The 21,010-nt window shown below is 57.1% G+C and overlaps 5 protein-coding genes across 5 annotated transcripts; 3 read left to right on the top strand and 2 right to left on the bottom strand.

The window, feature by feature from the left end:
- Positions 1–2,115: 2,115 nt before the first annotated feature.
- CGGC5_v015746 (uncharacterized protein) lies at positions 2,116–2,778 on the top strand (the record flags this gene model as incomplete). Its single annotated transcript, XM_066153311.1, has 2 exons — positions 2,116–2,560; positions 2,696–2,778. The coding sequence occupies 2 exons, from the start codon at positions 2,116–2,118 to the stop codon at positions 2,776–2,778; spliced, it is 528 nt and encodes a 175-aa protein (XP_066007141.1).
- A 2,171-nt stretch (positions 2,779–4,949) lies between these two features.
- CGGC5_v015745 (uncharacterized protein) lies at positions 4,950–5,289 on the top strand (the record flags this gene model as incomplete). Its single annotated transcript, XM_066153310.1, has 2 exons — positions 4,950–5,076; positions 5,123–5,289. The coding sequence occupies 2 exons, from the start codon at positions 4,950–4,952 to the stop codon at positions 5,287–5,289; spliced, it is 294 nt and encodes a 97-aa protein (XP_066007231.1).
- A 749-nt stretch (positions 5,290–6,038) lies between these two features.
- On the bottom strand, positions 6,039–10,416 carry pom1 (DYRK-family kinase pom1; the record flags this gene model as incomplete). Its single annotated transcript, XM_032020461.1, has 3 exons — positions 6,039–7,145; positions 7,195–10,222; positions 10,355–10,416. The coding sequence occupies 3 exons, from the start codon at positions 10,414–10,416 to the stop codon at positions 6,039–6,041; spliced, it is 4,197 nt and encodes a 1,398-aa protein (XP_031882490.1).
- A 5,657-nt stretch (positions 10,417–16,073) lies between these two features.
- Positions 16,074–17,633, top strand: PEX29 (Peroxisomal membrane protein PEX29; the record flags this gene model as incomplete). The annotated part of the gene is made up of 2 exons (XM_032020462.1): positions 16,074–16,297; positions 16,352–17,633. The coding sequence occupies 2 exons, from the start codon at positions 16,074–16,076 to the stop codon at positions 17,631–17,633; spliced, it is 1,506 nt and encodes a 501-aa protein (XP_031882489.1).
- A 535-nt stretch (positions 17,634–18,168) lies between these two features.
- On the bottom strand, positions 18,169–20,324 carry GGS (Geranylgeranyl pyrophosphate synthase; the record flags this gene model as incomplete). Its single annotated transcript, XM_032020463.2, has 3 exons — positions 18,169–19,740; positions 19,818–19,855; positions 20,201–20,324. 3 exons carry the CDS (start codon positions 20,322–20,324, stop codon positions 18,169–18,171), a joined length of 1,734 nt encoding a protein of 577 aa, XP_031882460.2.
- Between the last annotated feature and the right edge of the window lie 686 nt (positions 20,325–21,010).

The raw sequence follows: 21,010 nt of genomic DNA, 5'->3' as shown, positions 1-21,010 counted from the left end.
GAGGTGCAATGACATCCACGGATTGGATTGGATGGGATGGGCCTGGGCACGACATGGAGCACCCCTGGCCCCAACTGGGAAGGCACGAAAACGCAACTGAGAAGGTACGATGAACATGATGTCCACGGGTGTTCCTGCTCTGTCTGGCTCTTGCCCTGACGAGCTTTCTCTCTCTCTCTCTTTGTCTCTCGCTGCCGGGAAAGAGCGCGGGAGGGTGTGCTGCCTGGGATGCCTGGGCGAACAACCATGCAGCTTGATCAAAAAGGGCAAGTTTGGATGTTGCTTCTTTCCTGATTACGAAAGCTTGCGCCCTGCCAAGGCATGTAACTGGTCAATCTCGCAGGCATGGCCCTCACGTGTCGTCTCCACCGCCCGCCAGAAGTTCAGGTGACAGACCGCTGGAGCAGATGGCAGTCACGGATGGCTCTCCAAGGATTTCAACGTCGTCGCCTTTGTGCAGTAGGTCGGGGGGCTTGTCGATGGGGATACCGGAAAAAATGCGTCACAACCCAATCCAAGCCTTCTTCCGACCCCCATCTACGACAGCGCACTACGAATTCCTACCCCAACCTCGTTGAAACCTCGACCCTTGATGCCCACACAGTCAAGCTCACCCCTGTTGCACTACCTTTGGACTCGGACTAGTGGTCGACGAATCGTGGCTGTCCCTCGCCAATGCAGAAGTTGACCTTCATCGTCTCTGGGTCCGGTCCGCTTAAATCAAGCAAACAGAAGTTCCGATGAACTGCTTTCCAAGTCCTGCCGACTTTTCAGCCGTTCGTCTTGGGCAATTCCGCTCCACGGACGTACATGCTTAGGGATCGGTGCCGTCGACCGGGAGGGACGGAGCCAACAGACAAACGAACCAGCGCAACACAGCCTGCTTCACAGTACCCTCAACTCAATCCACGGCACTTGTCTGCTTGCTGCAAGGCCAGCACAAGACCTCCACCGTTCACCGTTCGCCATCTTTGGGCAACGGGCCCGATCCAAGACCTGCATCGAGTCCTGCGTTACAGAGATCGCATCAAGGACCAACAGGTACCGAGATACGACGCGCCAGACGTTGGGTGTTCGATGTAACCCCAACCCTCAGAACTAGCAGTACACCACTACGCTTTTTGCGGCCTGCACTCACCGAGGCCAAACGTCGTCCAAGACACAACAACGCCCGGAAAAGAGTCACAATCCGGGCAAAATGACCACAGGCGTCAACTGCCGCGCATCCAACGGGCAATCCAGTGCGTTGCAACCGCCAATGGTTCCGCGGCACTCGGTGTCCGACTACAACGGTCCGATATTCGCACGTGTCCCCCGTACCCATGGCTCCGACTGTCCACCGGCCCCATCCCGTCTGCGGAACCGTGTGGGCAGGCGGGCGTTGGGTCAAGAAACCCGCAGAGTGTGGACAAGGCCAAGATGACCATTTTTCCGTTTCCCATCTCGCCCTCTTCTGCACCTATTGCAGCATCCAATCGCGGAACTATCCCAGAAGCTTTATCATGGGTGCTATACACCATCCTCCGCACACGCAGAAGACAGAAACACAGCCAATGTCAACCTCCTCCAAGTCCGGACCTGCATGACGCTTGTCTCGACTGTCGTCAACTACCTGCAGGACGCAAGACCTGAACCGCCGAGCTACGGATACGCAGTCACACACTCGAAACCAAGAATCGAATCATTAGTATGCACAATCATTGACTCCATCCTGCTCTAGTCGCTGCAAAAGGGACTCAATCAGCCTCGTTCATTTCAACATACATCACTTTGCGGGGGATTATCGCTGGGAGCAAGGGTCTGCTGTCTCACAGGGAGCGCAAGCGATTGGATAACGAGCGAAGCACAGCGACTTTCTCGAATTACTACTGGACGAATTCCTCCATCTCACCTTCTCCCCGTCGAAACTGGCCGTCGATTGCAGTGGATGATGGCCAGGCCCCTGTCTTGTTAGCTCCAGCACAGCCTCGGGAGTCAGCAAGCCACGGGGACTGAACCACATCACGGATCCTTGGGCCAGCAGTGCGGCCAGGGCCTTCTGCCATCACGGTGGGATCAAGAGTCCTAGGTCCACTTTTATCCACCGCTCAACGCCGTCACCCCGACTTGCTCACCATGTCTTGGCCGGAGTCGCCGTCGGTCTTGGGTGGGCCTGCTGCTCGACATTTCCACACTTCCTACACTACGTATGCAACTGCCGCCATACCGCTATGCTATGCTGCACTCGACTGCCGACTGCCAGCGTCATTGCTTCCCATCGCTCTTATCGCGAAGCTCAATGAGACATTCGCATCCTCGGATGCCTGTTTTGTCGGGCAGAAGTCCCTCCGCGCATCGTCCACAGCAAACACGCCTATGTGCCAGACTATGCAGTCTACGTCTTCATCTTACGAGCTGCCCCGTCACTTGCCCATCGCGTCCGTCATCGCCGTCATTAGATGCCTTTACCAAACTACGCTTTCAACGAGAATCCCGGCCGTGATAGCCGCTCTCGCAAGCTACGGAGCAGCCTCCGTCATCTCTCCAATCCCGCGTCATACCCTACACCGTGATTTCAGAGGTAAGAGAGCTTCACCCCTCCCCTGCCCTATCTCCCAAGCCCCTGGTACCTTGATCGCATCCCAGAGCCGCCCGATGTTGTTGAAACTTGACGCCTATTGCGGCTAGTGTCTACAGGTGCTGAACCACAGTCAAGGCTTGGCCCAGGCTCCCCAGCCACGCCCCGCTTCCAAATCCGTACTCGGCCGATGCTGCCGTTCAACGGTTCCCTCGACTTGACTCTGCTTCCTTCCATGCTGACCGTGCGACCTCTGCATCCACAAATGTCCTGTCCAACCTGAACAGGCCCCCTCGTCATGAAGGGAGAAGAAAACTCCCCGAACCGCGCCGCAAATTGTCTTCTCCTCGACCCCCCCATGCTTCAGCTCCGCCGTTGGCCTCCTCCCGCGGCCGCATTCCCACGACTACGGCGTGTGAGGGGATCCGTCCGGGGGTGCGCCCCTCCCGCGCCTCTCGTTCTACCAGTGAAGTTCGTATGATCGTTGCAGACCAGGCACCCGCAGCGGAGCATACCTGACTTGTTCGTCTTCAACGTTCTTCTGAAACACGGCATGCCGGTGGCAAATCTGAGGCTCAACGTGGTCTCGACTGGTCTTTTTGACCCTTGAGTCCTTGACCGACCCAGACCATGTCTTCAGCTCTGGCGAACCTGCATGTCAAAAGGCCCGCTCGGCGTCTATCAAGCGGCCTTACGAACCTTACCACTGGGTATGGTGACCCCCTTCGATCGAGAGACCCTGGTTCAGAGCACAGCCGCTGGCCCTCCTCGGCCGATCTTTTTTGGTTCTGAGTCGAAAAGCTGTCAAGCCTTTCGCCCTACGTGCAGATCATGACATCCGCGCGGATCCATCGCGCCAGACGGCACAGGGACGATGAATAACCACCTCGGCAGACGTTGAATCCTACAAGGCATATTTCGCACTTCGGCCTGTCCACCTTTGCACGCGCACACCTTGGGAGCGTCTGACAACAGCCGCCTTGCCGCCGTGGGAAACGTCCCTCGCATCCTTCCCGGTGCTACCGAAGAACCTGGTCGCCCCCAACGTCACATAATCCGTCAGGAAGGCCGTCGCCACGGCTTGTGACAGCCTTTCACATTCAGAATTTCTTCCTCCCATGTCCTCAAGTCTTAATGCAAGGCCAGAAATCTGATTTAGTGTTTACTGATTGTCCCGTCAAAATATCCATAAGGTATGCATACCAGCAAGCGCGTGGACTCGCTCCACCTTCCAAGGGGGGCGCTTTGCTCATTCAGTTTTCACTGTGATCAACACTTTATTTCCCACTTGACGAGGAAAATAGGACAGGGGATTGTGTCATGACCCGCGATAGCGCGTTTCTCACGGCAAACGGTCGAACAAGGGCAGGGGAGGGAGGGAAGGGGTAGCGCGATGTTTCAGGGAACAAAGACCCTGTTTTTCTGGTGGTGGTCTGTTCTTTCACGACAGCTTCTTTTTTCTATTTCTAGCTCTACGGACCCTCTCCCCGCATCTTTTCTCTTCCGGGACGGAGTTTTCCTCCGAAGGCCTACGGATGACCCCGGCCCCGGTGGCCCGTGGCCCGGAAGCTTTTTCGTGATGCCCTCTTTTTTGCTTTTCGTCCTGCTAAATGTAGACACCGTCATTCTTCTCTCGGTGAGGATCGTCACCGGAGGCCTTTCCCAGCTTTCAGCCTCATCGTGTTCGTCCAGATGAGGAAACCCCAAAAGCAAAAACGGCAGAGAAAAAAAAATCTTCAATCATTCAAGTCCCAGTTCGCTCCATTGACAGAACCGTCCGTCCCAGGAACAGGGGTTCATCCAATGCCTTCCTCTTGACCCGAGCTCCTCGTAGAAAGGCTTCAAACGGACACCGAGAGATACAACCAAACAAACAAGAAATGGGGGGAGGAATCTCGGCATTTGGAGGCCCATCTGCCGTGATCCCGGGGTCTCGGTCGCGCTTCGTATCACCCTTCATTCTCCCTGAGGTGACCAGACACACACCCTCCTCCCCAGCCCTACAAGGCTCACCACCAGCCCATTGTATCACCACCCATTCCACCATCTGGGACGTGTACCCCCAAACCTCCCATCAAATCACCACAACCACGCCCTTCACAGGAACGGTACGGTACGTAGAGAGCGACCCTCGAAAGCAAAAAGAAAAGGTGACAGCTCATCTTCGTTCTTCGGCCCCCAATGCTGACCAGGGGAGGGGGGGCGTGGCCTGTTCAAAAGGGAGGCCTCGAACGAAACAGAACCAACGGTTCGTAGCCGGCCTTTCCTTGGAATCCTTCCCCTTTCCTTTCCTTTTGCCTTCTCGCCACATAACATCCCATCCATATCGTACCCTTTCTCGAGATCACACTCGTTGCCTGGGAAGGAACGGGGGCCAGAAACGACAAACCTCATGATCTCTCTCAACAGGCACACCATCACAGCGTCTCAAGAAGGCGCATTGTTGCGGCCCCAATGGCATACTTCTTTCCCTGTCGGCGTCCCGCCTTCTATTGACGCTTCATCGTCTGCCTTGCCTTGTACGTTTTCGCCTCCAGCCCGTGTTTCGATCTCAAAATATCGCAGGCAACAGACTTCAGGAGGTTCTAGATGGAGTGAAGGAGAGAGAACACAGCCAACCCGCAGAGTATCGCAAAAATTTTGACCCTTCTCTGCCTCAGACGCAAGTGCGAGCCGCTACCTCGTCGCTTCTCCTGCCCAAACCCCATCCCACTGCTTCACATCTACCGTGATTGCGAGGTAACAGCCGGCAGCAGCGACATCTTCGGTCTGCCCTTACCGATGCCTAGAGTCACACATGAACAGCCAAACACACAAACACGCCTGCCCCAGTCCGGTCTGCATATCACTCATTCCAAGGCCATTCGTCATTATTAATATACACATCTCTTGCCTTCGTTCTCGTTTCATCCTTGCAAAATGACGGACGGGCAAACAGCGGCCCGTGCCTCTTCGGACACTCCCGTCCTTTAACGAGTTCTCGCTCCTCCATCCCATCCACCAAACGTACATGGAGCCACTTCTCTGCTGGTGGTTGTCCGCGGGAAGGGGGCTTTAGACTCGTGTCTGTCTGTATATAGCTAGGGTAGAAGAAGGTTACGATAAGAAAAGAAAATGCGGTTTTGAGTAACAAAAAAGAACAAGGGTGTGTCTGTGTGTTGGTCATCCGATCCGACATGACACCCACCACAACCACCACCCGGACTGCTCGCTCATCATGAAGAAAACTGCCCCGCCATGCCCCAAATTTGACTCCTTTCCTGCCGGCTGTGACTCTTCGTGCTGGGTATTCCGTCACTCCATTCAAACGTGGTCATGGCGCAGGAACATGTTCACTGCCCTTTAGGGATGTAGCGTTAGGAGGGAATAAAAAAACAAAAGCAATCAACTACCCAATGATTCGTAAACCACCTCGCCTGTAAATGCTTGATCCGCCTGGCTCTTTCTATCTTGCCAATCCTGGCCGGCCTGCATGCCTCCCCTACACTTGTCGCCGACTCATGGCCGCGGTCGCTCCGGCAGATGCAAGGTCCTGTTTGGCGCTCACACTCCTCATCGCCGCGCGAGGGAGGTTGCTGGTTCCGACGGTGATACCGCCTGTCCCCGTGCTGGTGCGCTTGGCCGTGGCAACATGGACGGTTCCGGCGGTTGCGACCGAGGGTCTGCGCGAGGTCGGCGGCCCCGAGACGGGCTTGTGAGGGCTTGCCCCGCTAACGTGCCTCGATCCAGGGTTGCTCTTGAAACCTGCGGCGGGGGGTTCGGGGAGTGGGCGCGGTGCCGCAGCCGTAGTGTGACGCTTCGCCGGAGACGCCTCGCGGGTCGTGGGGATGCGCGGGAGAGGGGCGCTCATCTTCTTGCCACTGATGAACTCGTGGTGAATGGCCTCCTCCGGCTTCAGACGTCTGTCCGGATCCCATCGTAGACATCTTGCGAGGAAGTCGAGGAAAGCCTCGTCGTCACACTTGAGAACCTGCTGGAGGGTCTTGGAAGAAGGACGACGTCTTCGTCCCTTGGAGGACACCGTGAGACGTGGCTTGCCCATGGAATCGAAAAACAGCTTCTTGCGCGTGCTCTTCTCAATCAGGTGCTTCTCTGGCGGACCAAACACCTCCATGATACAAGCGAGCTGTTCCTGCTCATTCTCACCAGGGAAAATGGGCACTCCGGTGTACAGCTCGGCCAGGATACATCCCAAACTCCACATGTCGATGGGCATGCCATATGTCATGCCCAAGATGACCTCGGGGGATCGGTAGAAACGCGACTGAATGTAGGTGTACACCTTCTCGTTCTCGAAACAGCTGGAACCAAAATCGATGACCTTGATCTCTGAGTGCAGGGGATGACGCAACAGAATGTTTTCTGGCTTGAGATCGCAGTGAATGACCTTGTGCTGCTTGAGAAGGTTCAGTGAGCTGAGCATCTGCTTGGTGAACCTGCGAATGAGCTTCAAAGAAAATCCGCGGAACGCATTCGCCTTAATGAACTCGTAAAGGTTCATATCCAGAAGCTCGGTAGATATGCAGAGATGTCCTCTGAAGTAGAAGCTGTGGGTGAAGTTGACCATGCTGTGCCTGTTCTTAGGATCCTGTTCTATTGTTAGCTTGAGAAACTGTGTGTAATTCTTTGAACCTTACCCATTCGCGAAGCTTTTGCAGGATGTTGACTTCGACAAGAGCTTGCTGGTGGAATCTCTTCTTGTTGCGAATGATCTTGACGGCAACAAGCACGCCTGTCTTGTGATCAATGCACCGGACGACCTGGCCAAAACTTCCCTTTCCAAGCACATCGATAATCTCATAGCGGTAGGCGAGGTGGTCGCCAGGCACGATGGTGTAGTCTCCACGCTCGTCGTCATAGCCGAAGTTGGGCGCGTCCGACTGGAGATCACCAACCACCTTGCGAGCGTTCTGCGTTCCGCAAAAGTAAATGTCGTTGTAATCAACGATTTCGCCGCGCTCGTAAATGTTGAGCATCGCAATCCGGATGGCTTCCTGGGCACCGACTCGCTCCTTTGGCGTTGCGCGTTTCCTCAGGGCGTCAAGAGTTCGAGCCGCGATCTCGGTCTCCTTTCTTCTTGCGCCCATCTTCTTCATCTCCTCCTCGGCAACGAGGTCGTCCTTGTCGAGATCTGCGGTCCACGGGTCCTGGTGGCGAATCGCCGTCGCTGACGCCTTCGGGCGAAGAATCTTTTGCATGACAGAAGGGTTATGAGGGTGAGATGATTCGGGGTGAGCCTTAGGAACGGAAGCCGAGGTCCAATTCTCACTCTTAGTCCTATCGTGGCCCAAGCTTGCCGCTGAGCTCTTCCTCCTTCTTGAATCCAAGTAAGATGTGTTAACCTTGACAGACGGGCTTGGGCTGTTCTTTGCCGAACTGAGGTTCGAGACCGTGGCGGAGATGGGCAAGCGTGGCGGAGGCATCTGTTCCTTACTAAGGCTGCGCTCCAAGGTCTTGTCCTGTGCAGATTTTGAGTCGTTCTTTCCACGCTTCCACGACAAGCTCAGCTTTCTACGCAGCGAGCTCATTGATGATGGCGTAGGGGGCTCCTCTGGATCGGACGCTGGCGGAGTTGGCGAGATTGCCTTGGAGGGGCGGGGAGCTCGCGGGCCAGATGGCTTTTGAATGGGCTTCACGTCAAGAGGCCCAGTGATGTTGCTCAAGTCGCCGCCGGTCTTGGACCTCTTCAGGAAAGCAGGATCGGGGCCTCCCTTGGGTACTGAAGAAGACAAGAACGGGGAGACGCTGGGCTTGTTGGTTGGCTTTCTGGAAAAGGCCTCGAATGACTCGGATGAGCTTGTACCATCAGCGCCAGATGCACTGTCGAGACGTGCGTGGTGGACAGTACTGCTGCTTCGCAGGCTAAAGTCCGACTTATCGTCTTGTCGGTTCCTGGAGAAGAAGGAGCTCTTAGACGCGGTCATGGGGGTGGTGGGCGTCTTCGCGGTAATACGCGACGGTGGTGGGCTTAAGTTCCTGTCGGGACCATTTTGACCCAACGCTGCGATCTTGGCGGTCGTGGATGGGTTCAGCGGCCCAACAGTAATTGGGGGCAGCCGCACAGGAGGAGGAGGGTTCTTTCTCGATTGAGACGGGTTGCCTTTCTTTTCGGCGTCCAGGGCTGCTGCATTCGTCGACTTCCGGGTGCTGGGCTTTCGTACGAGCTTGACAGCGGGTTCAGGGAGCGACGGGATGGAGAAACTGCCAGTGGAGTTACTATTGATGCTGCTAGCATCCGCAGCAAGATTGGCTTTCCGCTTGTCCAAAAACGATCCTTCTGTGGCTGACTGCTGTGGTGATTCGTACGCTTTCGGAATAGCAGGCACGGGCGGAACGTCCTCCTCGTCATCAGCGGAATGGGAGTTGTGGTTATGTGGGGTAAATTGCTTGGGGGCTGGCAGACGCGACGCACTTCCCGCGGCGGGTGCCCGTGGCTGGATTGATGAGCCGGTCGAGGTTCTGATGGTATTAAAGCTGTTGGTCGAGGTGATGGACAAGCCCGAACTGTACGATTTTCTGTGCATGTCGGGAGTCGTTCGAGATGATGATGGCGTGGCAGATGCCTTTCGGGGTATCATCGATGGGGATCTGGAGTGTTCTCGGTGCTCGAGCGGCGGGGGAGGCGGCGCGTTGGCCAGCTGGGTGAGACTCGGGACGTGGTGCATGGACATGCGCTTCATTCGTCGCGTGTCGGTCGGACTGATGGTCCTGGCACCGAGACCGCTTGCGTGCGATGCGTGGGACCCTCCTCCGGGCATCACTGATTGTCTTCTCGACTGCGAATGGGCAGAACCGCCAGCGCCGCCAGTATTTCCCTTATTTCCACCTCGAGGTGATCGAGGAGATATCGTGGACAGACGACTGCTGTCGGGGGTCGAGAGATTTGTGGTGCTTGTCCGGGGTAGTGCTTGGTGCATCGATTTAGCTTTGGTCGCTCTGTTCGTGAGGTTTCGCGGAGTCTCAAAACCAGCGCCGGAGCTGCCATCGATCGAGGTCCGAGTGGAATCAGGTCCACCACCAGCGTTGCCTATGATGCTCGGTCTCCTACTCCTTTGCGCGGTGCGGCTGCCGAAGTCCGTCTCAATGGGACCCGGACCGATGGATTTCCTGGGAGGCTTCGCAATGTTGGTGATATTGGTGTTTGATACTGGAGGATAATGACTCTGACGTCGGGGTCTCGCGGCTGAAGACCCAGTCGCAGAATCAGTGCCGGACGATGGTCCTGAGGCGATGGATGAAATGCTGGCCTGTCTGTTGGAGGTACTAGGTCTCCTCAGAATAGAACCAGATCTACCAGGGCGGGTCGCGGTCTGAGGAATACCACCAGCACGCGCGGCTCCGCCATTCTGGGTCGTATTGGAACCCCCGCCCATTTTGTCGGTCATGCCCTGAGTCTCTAGAATGCTGCCTTGACCGGTCGGGGACGGGAACTGGGTCAATTTGAAATCGTGGGATGCGGACTCAAGGCTGCTTTGGAGGTCGTCGAAGCTGACCGAGGGCAGAAAGTCGAAAGAATTAGTCGACTCTCCTACTTCATTCGCGGCGCCATTCCGACCGAATGAAAACAGAGCGTGGTTGTTGGCCGAAGATGCACTGAGCATTGGACCGTCTGCGAGCGAGCCCTTTGAGGGAGAGGTGGTTCTCGAGTCCGGGATGCCCCTATTACTGCAAGTTTTTGGCGGATTAGCACACTGGTTTCTTCAGGGATGCAGGGCACAGCAGCAACAAAGAGCGGGTAAGGGGGGCGGGACGGGGTCAAAAAAAGAGCGGGAAACGAAAGATGAGGGCATTCCATACAGTCTTGTCGGGGACTGGTTCGCCGGTCGCGGGCCAGCAGGTACTCTATGCTCCCTTATCATGTGTACTCGGTGCAACGGCCAGCGCGCAGGTCATGCGAGCGTTGGACGTGAAGGCGTGAGTAGAGAAGCCGACGAGGCGAGATGTGGCGAGATTAGGAAGTCGGCGAATGTTGAGTCGAGGGCGCGGTGCGATTTCGCGAGCGGGCAACCTCAGTCCGGTCAGGGAGCTGAGAGCATTGATGATGCTACCTCATTCCGGGGAACAACAGAGGGCAGAGCGGTACGGTCGATGAGATGTGGCGGCGATTCGTCGACGGGGAAAACAGACGTGATTGAAGATTTCGAAGTCGACGAGGTGTTGTGGAAAGGAGAGGCAGGCGTGCGCGGTCGGGATTACCACCAAGCCGTCGGGGGCAGGTTGGAGTGAGGTTGGAGTGTGAACCGGTGCAGTCCTGGAGGAGACGAGACGAGACGACGACGACTGGTCTGGTCGGGACTGGTCCTGGAGTGGACTGGTCTGGTGGTTGTTTTTGTCAAAAAAGAAGGGCCCGTCGCCGCTTGTCAGTGGCAGGCAGGTCAGTGGTCACGACCAGGGTGGTGGAGCGCTGGACTGGAGCACTGGAGCACACTGGAGCCTCTTTCTCGGTTCCTCACCCCCGTCTAGAGGTGCTTAGATGCGAATCAGAAGCGTGCAGTGAGTGCGGGTGGAGGAAGAGACTCGACTGGTGCGAGATGGATGGATGGATGGATGCCGGGAGCGAGAAAGCGGTGCAGGTGCAGCGTGGTATCTAACTGAAGTGCAGGCGCAGGTACCTACTACGTACGTCTGTCTCCCTGACCTCTTTGCTTTGCCTTTTGTTGCTCTCCAGTGCCGTCGAGGACGAGGTGACCGGACTGAACCGTCTACAAACACAGAGGGCAGGAGGGCAGAGGCCGTACATCCACTCTTCCAATCATTCCCTCAGACTGCAGGCTGGCCCAAGCGATGGAGGCCAGGTCCCTGACTCTGTTGTGAGGATCTACCTAAGGCCCGGAAAGTAAGGTACGAGGCCGAAGCAAACCTACATGCCTTAGGATGATTTAACCGGCAAGTATCTCTCCTCCCATTTAGAGTGGTAAACTACAAGGCGGGAGGAAGACAAGGTCAGGTCCCTTGAGCACGCTACACGCTGCAGCTGCAGGCCAGAGACATGGAGGCCGGGCTTGGTGGGCGAACGCACTGCAGTGCACCGGGGGGAAACATTGAAATGGGCGGGGAAAGGGACGGGATTGGGGGGGGACCTAGGAAAAACTCGCTGCAAAATAGAAAAGAAAAAAAAAAGGCGGCGGGTGATGATGGCAGTAGCGCGACGAAATAGCGGTGGTGAGGGTGGGTGGACACTGGACTGGACTGCCCAGTGCCCGTAGTGGTGGTGGTCGGTGCCAGTGCCCGCCCGCCGTCCGCCCGCTCACTCGCTGGGCCCCGTCCAAAAACTCGCATTTTGATTTTGAGAAAGGGAGGTCGGGTTCCCGTTCAACAGGGATACCCGTTCGTTCCTTGCACGAGCTCCTCCTTCTCTGGTCTGCGCTAGCAGAAAAAGGGACTCCGCAGGTGCCCACGGTGCCTTACCGACTTCAACTTCCTTTCCACCAACCTATGGGTTCCCAGGTGGCACCTACCTCACGGAAATCGCAGCTTGGGCGGTGTGAGCAAATGGAAGATGGAACCCGCCAAATAGCGTGCTGCTGCCCCCCTCTCGTCCCCTCTCGTAGTGATTTTTTTTTGTTTCCCTGGCCGCTAAATAACCTCCCAAAATGAGGCAAATCTTATGGAGCGGGCGGGTATCAAATTCAATCCATCCTTCCCTACCTCGCTCCATCAATCTCGTCCCATCTCACCACGCCCATCAAATGTGATCCATCCCATCGCACCGACTGATCATTCAAGAGGGGAAGGGAGAAAAATGCTCAGGCGGGCGCCGTCAAATCGCCTTTGTTCCCTCCCGCCGTTGGGGACTTGAGAGTTGAGAGAGGGGTTCAAGACTCCAAAAACAAAACGGCCAGGGATCTTGAATTTCTCCACAGAGACAAGCAAACAATCATTTCCGCTCCGCTTGCCCAAGGTCAACCCAACCCTCTTGCCATTAGCCGTCGACACAAGCAACCACAGATTTGGCTTTTTGTCTTTTTCTTCGATGGCTCGCGCTGGTAGCGTTTGATGAAGACCCCGCTGTTTGCAATCGCAGCGAGATGAATTGCGATATACACTTCTCCCCTACGTATGAGGCGCTCGGGGAGCCGCATCAACTCGCATCGCATGGCATCGCGTTCAAGATGAGCCATCGGCAACGCTCATCCGTACCACCTCACTTCAATTCCATGATCCACCGCCGCGACACTACTATCTACTTCGCAATTACACGACTCGTCCAGCTTCCAAGTAGCCAGTCCGAGTTTCGGGTTGCTGCAGCATCCCATGTGTGCGCGTAACCAAGTGGCGCGGCTGCGCTGCGGTTGCGCCGGGTCTCTGCACCGCACTTGCACTTCAGAGTTTACAAGACTCGTCCCAAAGGGGGCCGCACTGAAAGCTTCCGCTGTCCGGAGCCATCATTCGACGCGTCTCTCGTTTCCAGTCGCGCTGATGACGAGTGCTATTGGTGTGCCCGCTCCCACGGGCCCAGGTCCCAGTCTTCAGGCTCCATTTCCAAAGTCTCCAGACCAACAAGAGTCTGCGAAGACGACGTGTGTCCCTGCGTCACCGCGGCATCTTGTTGTCCTTGTCGTCGCCGCATCAACCAAGTGAGAGGACCCCGGATCCCGTGCATGGGGGGCACCGCTCAACTGTCTCAACGCCTAAAGCAACATGTCAATCTGTCCAGTGGGAATGGGGGATTTGGGGGAAGCCGCCTGCCGGGATGGGATCACAATGGGACGGGATGCATGGGTCCATCTGCATCTTGGGCTGGCTCCCCAAGAGGATTGGATGGGACACAGCTACACACAGCAAACCAATTCCCCGTGCAGACGTCCGTCATGCAAGTCGCTGCCAGGTCGCGAGTAGCGGCCAGTAACCGCGTCCTCGTTTCCGGGGACAACCGTAAACAACAGGCCGGATATCTGGTGCAAGTCAGCCTTAGGATTGATGCCCATGGCGATATCGATAGCCTGAGTGGCTGTCCTTTTCTTCAGCACCAAGCAGAAGAGACAACGTGGGCTTGCAGCAGCGGCTGACACGGTTGACCGTTGCCCAACTCTCGGCTGCCGGGGATCGGCTGGATAGTCGGGCAAAATGGGGCTCTGTCTGTCTTTCGATGGTCAACAGTCCTTGTCACTTGTCATTCGGCATCACTGACCGGCCTGGCAGCCCGACCGGAGACGAAGCGGTGACACTGACAGCTGCCCTTCGTGCTTTGCGGGCCTCATGGGACTTTGATTGCGCCATGCGCCAGTGGTCGACGGGCGCGTTCTTGACGGTCATCAGACTTGCCTGTTGACTCAGAATGCGTCGCTGCGAGAGACTCAAACAGAGTGGCTCGCGCTGATGAGTTGAATGGATTTGAACCGTCAGATCGATATGAAAGGAACGGCAGCCCAATTGCATCAACTTCGGCTGGGCTCCTGATACAGGCCATCATTTCGTGGGATATTGTTTTGCTGTCTTGGGCGGCCAATCATAAGACACGAAGTTGCATGGCTATCCGTGTTCCAATGTTTTCTTAACAGGGTCATGCTATCATCGGGTGCCTGACCGCTTGCCTACAACATCTTGCTGCGCTGGGCCCGTCGGCTTTCGTTTCGAACCCCTCATCACTCAATGCGAACCATCAAATTCGAGATCTACATGGCGACGCGTTACCGTCGCATTCGGTCGCTCACAGCTGGTTGGCACCCAGCGCTCTCAATGTCCTCAGGTCCTTGTCGATTATGTACGTCTTGGTCGATGGCCTTCACTTGCCTTGCTTGCCTCACCTGAGCTGTCTCGAAGCTTGACTTCGTATGACTGAAGCCGTCTACGGTCCGGTCTGGTCTAGACAATCACCCGTCACGGTCGATGTCAAAAGTGTTAAGAGGTACTTCTTGCCAGTATGCAGAAGCTCCGGCCGCAGCGATCTGCTTCCCTTTTTAGCCAGGGGAAACACCAGCAGACTGGCTCCATTCCAGCAGAGAGCGCGGGCTACAGCAGGATCCCAGCTTCTGCAGCTTCAACCCATCGAGCAGTTGCTAACTCCCGTGTCACGCACGCCATGAGGCGATGGGGCGTCTCTGACCGCACGCCGTTGTCCTTGAGCAACTCTGGAGACTCCTGTACGCCTCGTTGAAGCGATGAGCCTTGGCCCGATCGACTTAGACTGGCATGCGGCCGGGCAAGGCCATAACGGGGCCCGAGCAGGTGTCGGCGGATGCCTCCTTTTTCTTCTAGCGTGGCGTTTGCCCTCTTCCGTGGTGCCTTTCAAGCCCTCCTCTTGTCATGTCGAAGACGCCAGACTGTCAAAGAGGCATTCTCCGCGCTTCTTTATTCCTTCAACCCCCAGTGCACGTGTTACCAAGCAAACACTAGCCAACTTGAGAAGCGGTCTAGGAGCAGGCGCAATTTCCCGCCCCGTGTTGGCTATGGAGGTCATATCGCGATTTCACAGCGAAGGGCGTTTGTCGATTCATTCAAATTATCTAATCAGTTGACAGTACCTTATGAACAACCAAGATTTACAGATACTGAATGGTTGCAACCTCTACGACGAAGTATTTCAGTTGCCTCAGAGGCTGAAACTGCCGATTTCCGTCACGTAAAGGCAAGACTGCCAATCGTCTTGTGTCTTCGGATGGCAATGGCGCTGTAATTTGAGATGGAGGGCCATCTTCAGCGGAGATCTGCTCAACAATCGGCCACACCCCGCCGCCAGATCTCGTGGTGCATCCCCTCCAATTCGTCAGCCACACCCGTCCTGCGCCAGTGTCCCTATCTGGGGTTAATTATTTATGCTGGTAGTGGGTGACACCAACATCCTCGTCCGGGTATTTGGTCGCGGATGCGGAGACTGGTGAGCTTGAGGAAATGCATGATACTCAACACAAGCACCGGTATCCGTCATATAGGTGCGGCCGTTGGATGCTAACGCCGACTGGACACAGCCTGATGCATGCAACTGCTGCGACATCTCTCATGAAAAATACTTACGCTGGATGGCAGGTTGCTTACCTACGGTGGCAGGTGCAGCAGCTCAGGGTTGAGCTCACGCTGGTTGGTGCTGGCGCTGGCGCATGTGATGTCAACCGCCGCAAACTGCCAGATGCCAATCGACTGCCGCAGACTCCGCTCCAGGCCGCTGCCGCCGGACCCAGCAGCACCCACACCACCTCATGTCTTAATCACATGCAGCTGGGGAAGCTCCTCTGCCTGCAGCCAGCAACCTACCCCGGAGCAGCTCATCCGCATCACACAGCTCCATCCCCAACACAGGCGCATCAACCTTGATGCTTAGGTTGGAAAACGCCGTGACACCGACGGAAAAGATACGAGTTGCAGGTCACGCAAGTTTCGGCGCACCGACAGAGGGGCACCTTCGAGAAAGACCCGACAGCTGTGCACGCTGGGCAACTGCCTGCCTGCCACCAGACGATGACGTGACCCCCCAGAACGTCAAACACCAGCAAACGAAACACTCGCTGGCGCATCCCGCCTCGCACCGTCTACACCCACCAACGACATCCTTGCGGTCACGGCATCGGCACCGGTGACCATGGACGAATACACGGCCGATTTGTTCATCTCCCGCGATGATACATCCGATAGCTCGCCGCCGCAGCAGCGGCAGCCGCCTCCGACCGTCGTCGTAGACGAGTGGCCCCAGGACTCCGACGCCAACGACACCACCCCGTCCAAGAAATCGCCGTCCGGCCTGCGCTCGCGCATCGCGAATAATCTCAGCAAGAAGACGAGCATTCAGGATCGCCTGGTTGAAAGGTAAGTCTTCATGAAGAAGTTGATTCTTCAAGAATGGCATACTGACACTGTTAGACTCCTTCAGCAAGTCATTCCCGAGAGCTCCGATGGCCTCGCCGCCGGCGACGACACTCTGGCCCCGGGCTTCCCCGCGGACAAGACCTCTACCTTCTCCCAGCGGCCAAACTTCAACATCACGACGATGTCCAACAACTTCCGCCGCTTCAACGCCCGCATCGGCGTGGTCTTCAAGTTTCAAGCCCGCGTTGTCCGCCTGCTGAGCTGGCGCCGTCCGACACACACACTATCCCTCCTCGCCGTCTACACCTTCGTCTGCCTGGACCCGTACCTCCTCGCAGTCGTCCCGCTCGCCGGCTTTCTACTCGCAGTCTTCATCCCCCATTTCCTCGCCCGCCACCCGGCGCCGCCGTCCGGCACCCTCTCCTCCGAACAGTCCGTCGGCTACTCCCCGAAAGGCCCGCCGCTCGCCCCCGCGCGCACCGTCAAGCCGGTCAAGGAGCTCAGCAAGGACTTCTTCCGCAACATGCGCGACCTTCAGAACTCGATGGACGACTTCTGCGTCGCCCACGACAGCGTCGTCTCGAGCGTCCTCCCCATCACGAACTTCTCCAACGAAGCCCTCTCCTCGGCGCTCTTCCTCGCCCTGACCCTCACCACAGTCTTTATGACGACCTTCGCCTCCGTCTTCCCCTGGCGCCTCATCGCCCTCGTCGCAGGCTGGGGCCTCATCCTCTCCGGCCACCCGGCCATCGCCCCGCTCCTCACGCACACCCACGACACCCACGTCGCCCCGCACCAACCCCTCGCCCGCTCGAGCGTCGAGGCCTGGATCGCCGCCGACATCATTCTCGACTCGGCCCCGGAGACCCGCGAAGTCGAGATCTTCGAGCTGCAGCGCCAGTCCCACGACGAGTGGGAGCCCTGGCTCTTCTCCCCGTCGCCGTACGACCCGCTCTCCCAGCCGCGCATCGCGGGCGAGCGGCCCCGCGGCACGCGCTTCTTCGAGGACGTCCTGCCGCCCGACGGGTGGGAGTGGTCCGAGAAGAAGTGGGCGCTCGACCTCTGGAGCAGGGAGTGGGTCGAGGAGCGCATCATCACGGGCGTCGAGGTCGAGACGGAGGGCGAGCGCTGGGTCTACGACATGTACGACGAGAACTCGAGCTTCTCGGGCGGCGTCATGGACTCGCCCACCACGGCCAAGGGCAAGGCGAGGGTGCCCGCGGCGCCGACGCTGAGCTGGGAGGAGGGCGAGGACGGCACCGGGCGCAGGGGCGAGTGGAGGAGGCGGAGGTGGGTTCGGCTCGTCAAGAGGAGAGCCACGACGAGCCCTGCGTAATGAGTGTGGTTTTATGAGTTTTTCTGTGTGTGTGATGAGCCAACGAGCTGGTTGGGATTGTATTATATGATGATGAATGACATGAACATACTTCAAACCAAAGCTCGAGTACCTAGTGATTTTGATGAATTAGGTCGACATCATTGCTCTTGTTTTCACACGGGGCAATAGCATACTGTTAAGGGATCGTCTCATCATAAAAGTTCATTTCCATAAACACAGACGCCGAGGGAAACGTTACCCCCATCACGCGTCTGTGTATGTCTGTAACTGCCTAAATTGCAGGTCCAAGTCTAAATGCAGCCGTCCGGCGTGCCAGCCGGGATTCTCTGTAACACCAAGAAAATGCCATCCTGTGCTTTCTCCCCCACCCTTGAACAACACCAAGGGGGGCGAGGAAAATCTGCGAGGCAAACACACCAGGCTTATCTTTCCCAGACCAATGCTCCGTGACATTAAACCCCCCGGGTATGACGTTTCCATTCCTAAACCCCCCAAAAGCCCCTGATTTATCTCTTCAATGGCACAAAAGTCTTCAGATGATCATCTTATCCAGAATCATGTGGATGCCCTTGTTCAGACCCCGTCCCTCGTCAATGTCGTCCGCCAGCTTCCGGCCGCGGTCGATGAGCACGCCTACGACCTGCTTGGTGTAGTCGAAGCTGCCGGTGCTCTCCATGCGCGACACGGCGTAGCGCTTGACCTCGACGTCGTTCGTCTTCTGGCCGAGGATGTTGATGAGCTTCAGGTCGGAGGGGTCAGAGCGGATGCTGTGGATGATGGGGAAGCTGAACTTTCCCTCCGTCAGGTCCTCGCACATGCCCTTATTGTCCGAGTACTCCTGGCTGGAGAGGTTCATGTAGTCATCGCGGATCTGGAAGATGAGGCCCATGATGTTGACGAGGTCGACGCAGTCCGTGAGGCTGCGAGACTCGGCCTGCATGAGCTTGATGCCAAGGCGGAAGAGGCCGCCCGTCTTGTTGCCGACCATCTCGAGGTAGTCCTCCTCGGTGGGACAGGTGAGGGTGTCGCGCCAAAAGAGATCCATGCCCTGGCCGCGGTGCAGGTGGACGAGCTCTTCCGCAAAGATTGAGATTGCCTTGGAGTTCTTAAGCTTCTGGACCTCCTGCAGAGCGCAAAAGTAGATGTAGTTGGCCGAGTTGATGGTCTGGGCCACACCAAAGATGTTGTGGGCGACGGGCAGGCCGCGGCGCAGGGAGGACGAGTCCTCGACATCGTCGATGAGAAGGGAGGCCGTGTGGAGCATGCCGACGACGTTTGTGATGACGTCGAGGCTGGACTGGGGGACATCAAGGAAGATGTTGAAGGCCTGGATAAGCTGGGCGCGAAAGTCCTTGCCCGGATGGGCGAAGAGGTAGTCGAAGGGGCCGGTGATGACCTTGTCCTTCTCCTCGGGCCAGGCCTTGCGAGTGAAGTTGAGGTCGGCGGTCGCGTAGCGCGAGGGGTCGGGGGGCGGAGGAGGCTGCATCGTGACGGTGAAGGAGGTTGTCGTGAGTGCGCCGGAGGGACGGCGGCGGTGGGAGGAGGAAGAATGGGAGTGCTTGTGGGTGCGGGAGCTGACGGAGGCGGCGCGGTTGAGCCAGTCGGTTTCGGGGACGGTGCGGAGGGGTGCTTTGGACGATGTCGTCGGCACGGACGCCGTGGCTTGGGCAGATAGAGAGGAGGGAACCGTTGCGGCGGCGGCGGCAGTTGTTGAGGAAGAAGACGAGTGGCTCGTTGAAGATCTGCGTGGGGGTATGGCGTTTGGCGGAGAGGAGGGGAAGGAGGGGTTATTTGAAGGATCTGAGGGTTTGGTGCCTGGGTCGCTTGTTGGAGAGCTGTCGTTAGGCACGCCCATCGTGAAAGGGAGCCTCTTTGCAAAGGCGGACCGGAAGATGCGTGGCTTCTTATGGGTGGCGGCGCCTGGATCTGGAACAGCCGCCGTGGCAGCCGCAGGAGAGACAGCAGTAGCTTCTACCACGGGCCGGAGCTCAGCAGAGCTCGCGTGGTGGGTAGCTTGGTGGAGCTCCTTTCCCCGGTGGGCTGCGGAGGAGGTGGGATCGGTCGTGGTAGTGGTGGTGGTGGTGGTCAGCCGGCGGTGGTTATGCTGTTCGCTGTTGGTCAGCTCGTGTCAACGTCACCACTCTGTTCATCCAAGCTTGTGGGCAGCTGTTTTTCCCGTACCCCGGTAGGAGGTCTGATTTGTTGGGAGGTGGGGATTTCTGCTTGTCCGCGTATGCACGTATCGTTCCTTTTGCTTGAGAACGCCGTATTTGTCCGTCTGCATGGTGTCCTTTGGCAGGGGTAATTGGGATGTAGGCCGTCATGATTTTGTGCAGAGGACTCTTGCGTTGTCGTAAGGTAGGGAGAGCCAGGGTTGGAGCAAAGGGATGAGGCAGCTGGATCACTGATCCTTGCTTTGTTGAAGCTTTCCGCTGGAGAACTGGGGCCAGGCAGCTCTTCTTGGCTGGCAGTCCTAGCAAGTCCTGTATCTGTAGGTAGGCAGACGCAATGAAAACAGGCAAGAGAGCAAAGGAGCAATCACATGCCAACAGACCGCAGCTTACCGACCTTGAACATGCAGCAGCAGTTGCAGGTGTTGACGGGACCTGCCGCGTTGTTGGAGCTCTTATCGATTGATTGTGGGGAGATGTTGGACTTTGGGTTGGGGCGAAATCTGGCAGACGTCATCAATTCGCAGGCGGCAGCTTGGGTATTGCTGGGGTCGGGGTTTGGTAGAGACCGAAATCCAGAGGGAATGGCGGACTTTGCTCCGAAGTGCGAGTTGTGAAGAGTAAATTGATGAAATTCCGGAGATGGATAAACTCGGGTTTCTCGGGTGGCTGCTTCGGTGAGCTGAGCTGTCCGCGCAGAGGTGTAATAGAAAGAGGGCAGAGAGAAGAACTACGGCTAGTAAAGACAGCAAGAGGTTCGTGCGAAGGCTTCGTCTTAAGAAGCGACGGCTGCGGTGGGAGGAGGGAGACAGACAGACGCCAGACGTCTGCAGTAGACGGGATTGGGCTTCTAGAAGACAGAGTCGCTAGCCTCAACTTCCGCTAAGCACTCTCGGATGGCACGTAAAACACTCCGATGAACCCCTCCTGGCGTGCCCTGCCCTGCCGTTGTTCATGCCTTCACCTCGCATCCTGCCAACCGGGTCGCGATGCCGCCGTGGCTCGTCGCTGCCAACGTGGATTCCAAGACGCTGAAATGTGCCATCCCCTCGCGCCGTCAGGTTTCATCTGCCATATGTGCCGCTCTTAAGCATCCGCTGCCGCTGCGACAGACCGACGCCTCCTGCAGAACCAAGGCCGGTTGATAGGACCGTGGACATGTGGCCGGCTTGGGTAGTCTCCGAAGATCGCAGCAGACATGCC

The sequence above is a fragment of the Colletotrichum fructicola genome (assembly GCF_000319635.2).
Source record: "Colletotrichum fructicola Nara gc5 chromosome Unknown KSG_Nara_v1_contig10, whole genome shotgun sequence".
NCBI lineage: Eukaryota > Fungi > Ascomycota > Sordariomycetes > Glomerellales > Glomerellaceae > Colletotrichum > Colletotrichum fructicola.
Note: the sequence above shows the minus strand (reverse complement) of the source record. Positions and strands in the feature narration are given on the sequence as shown.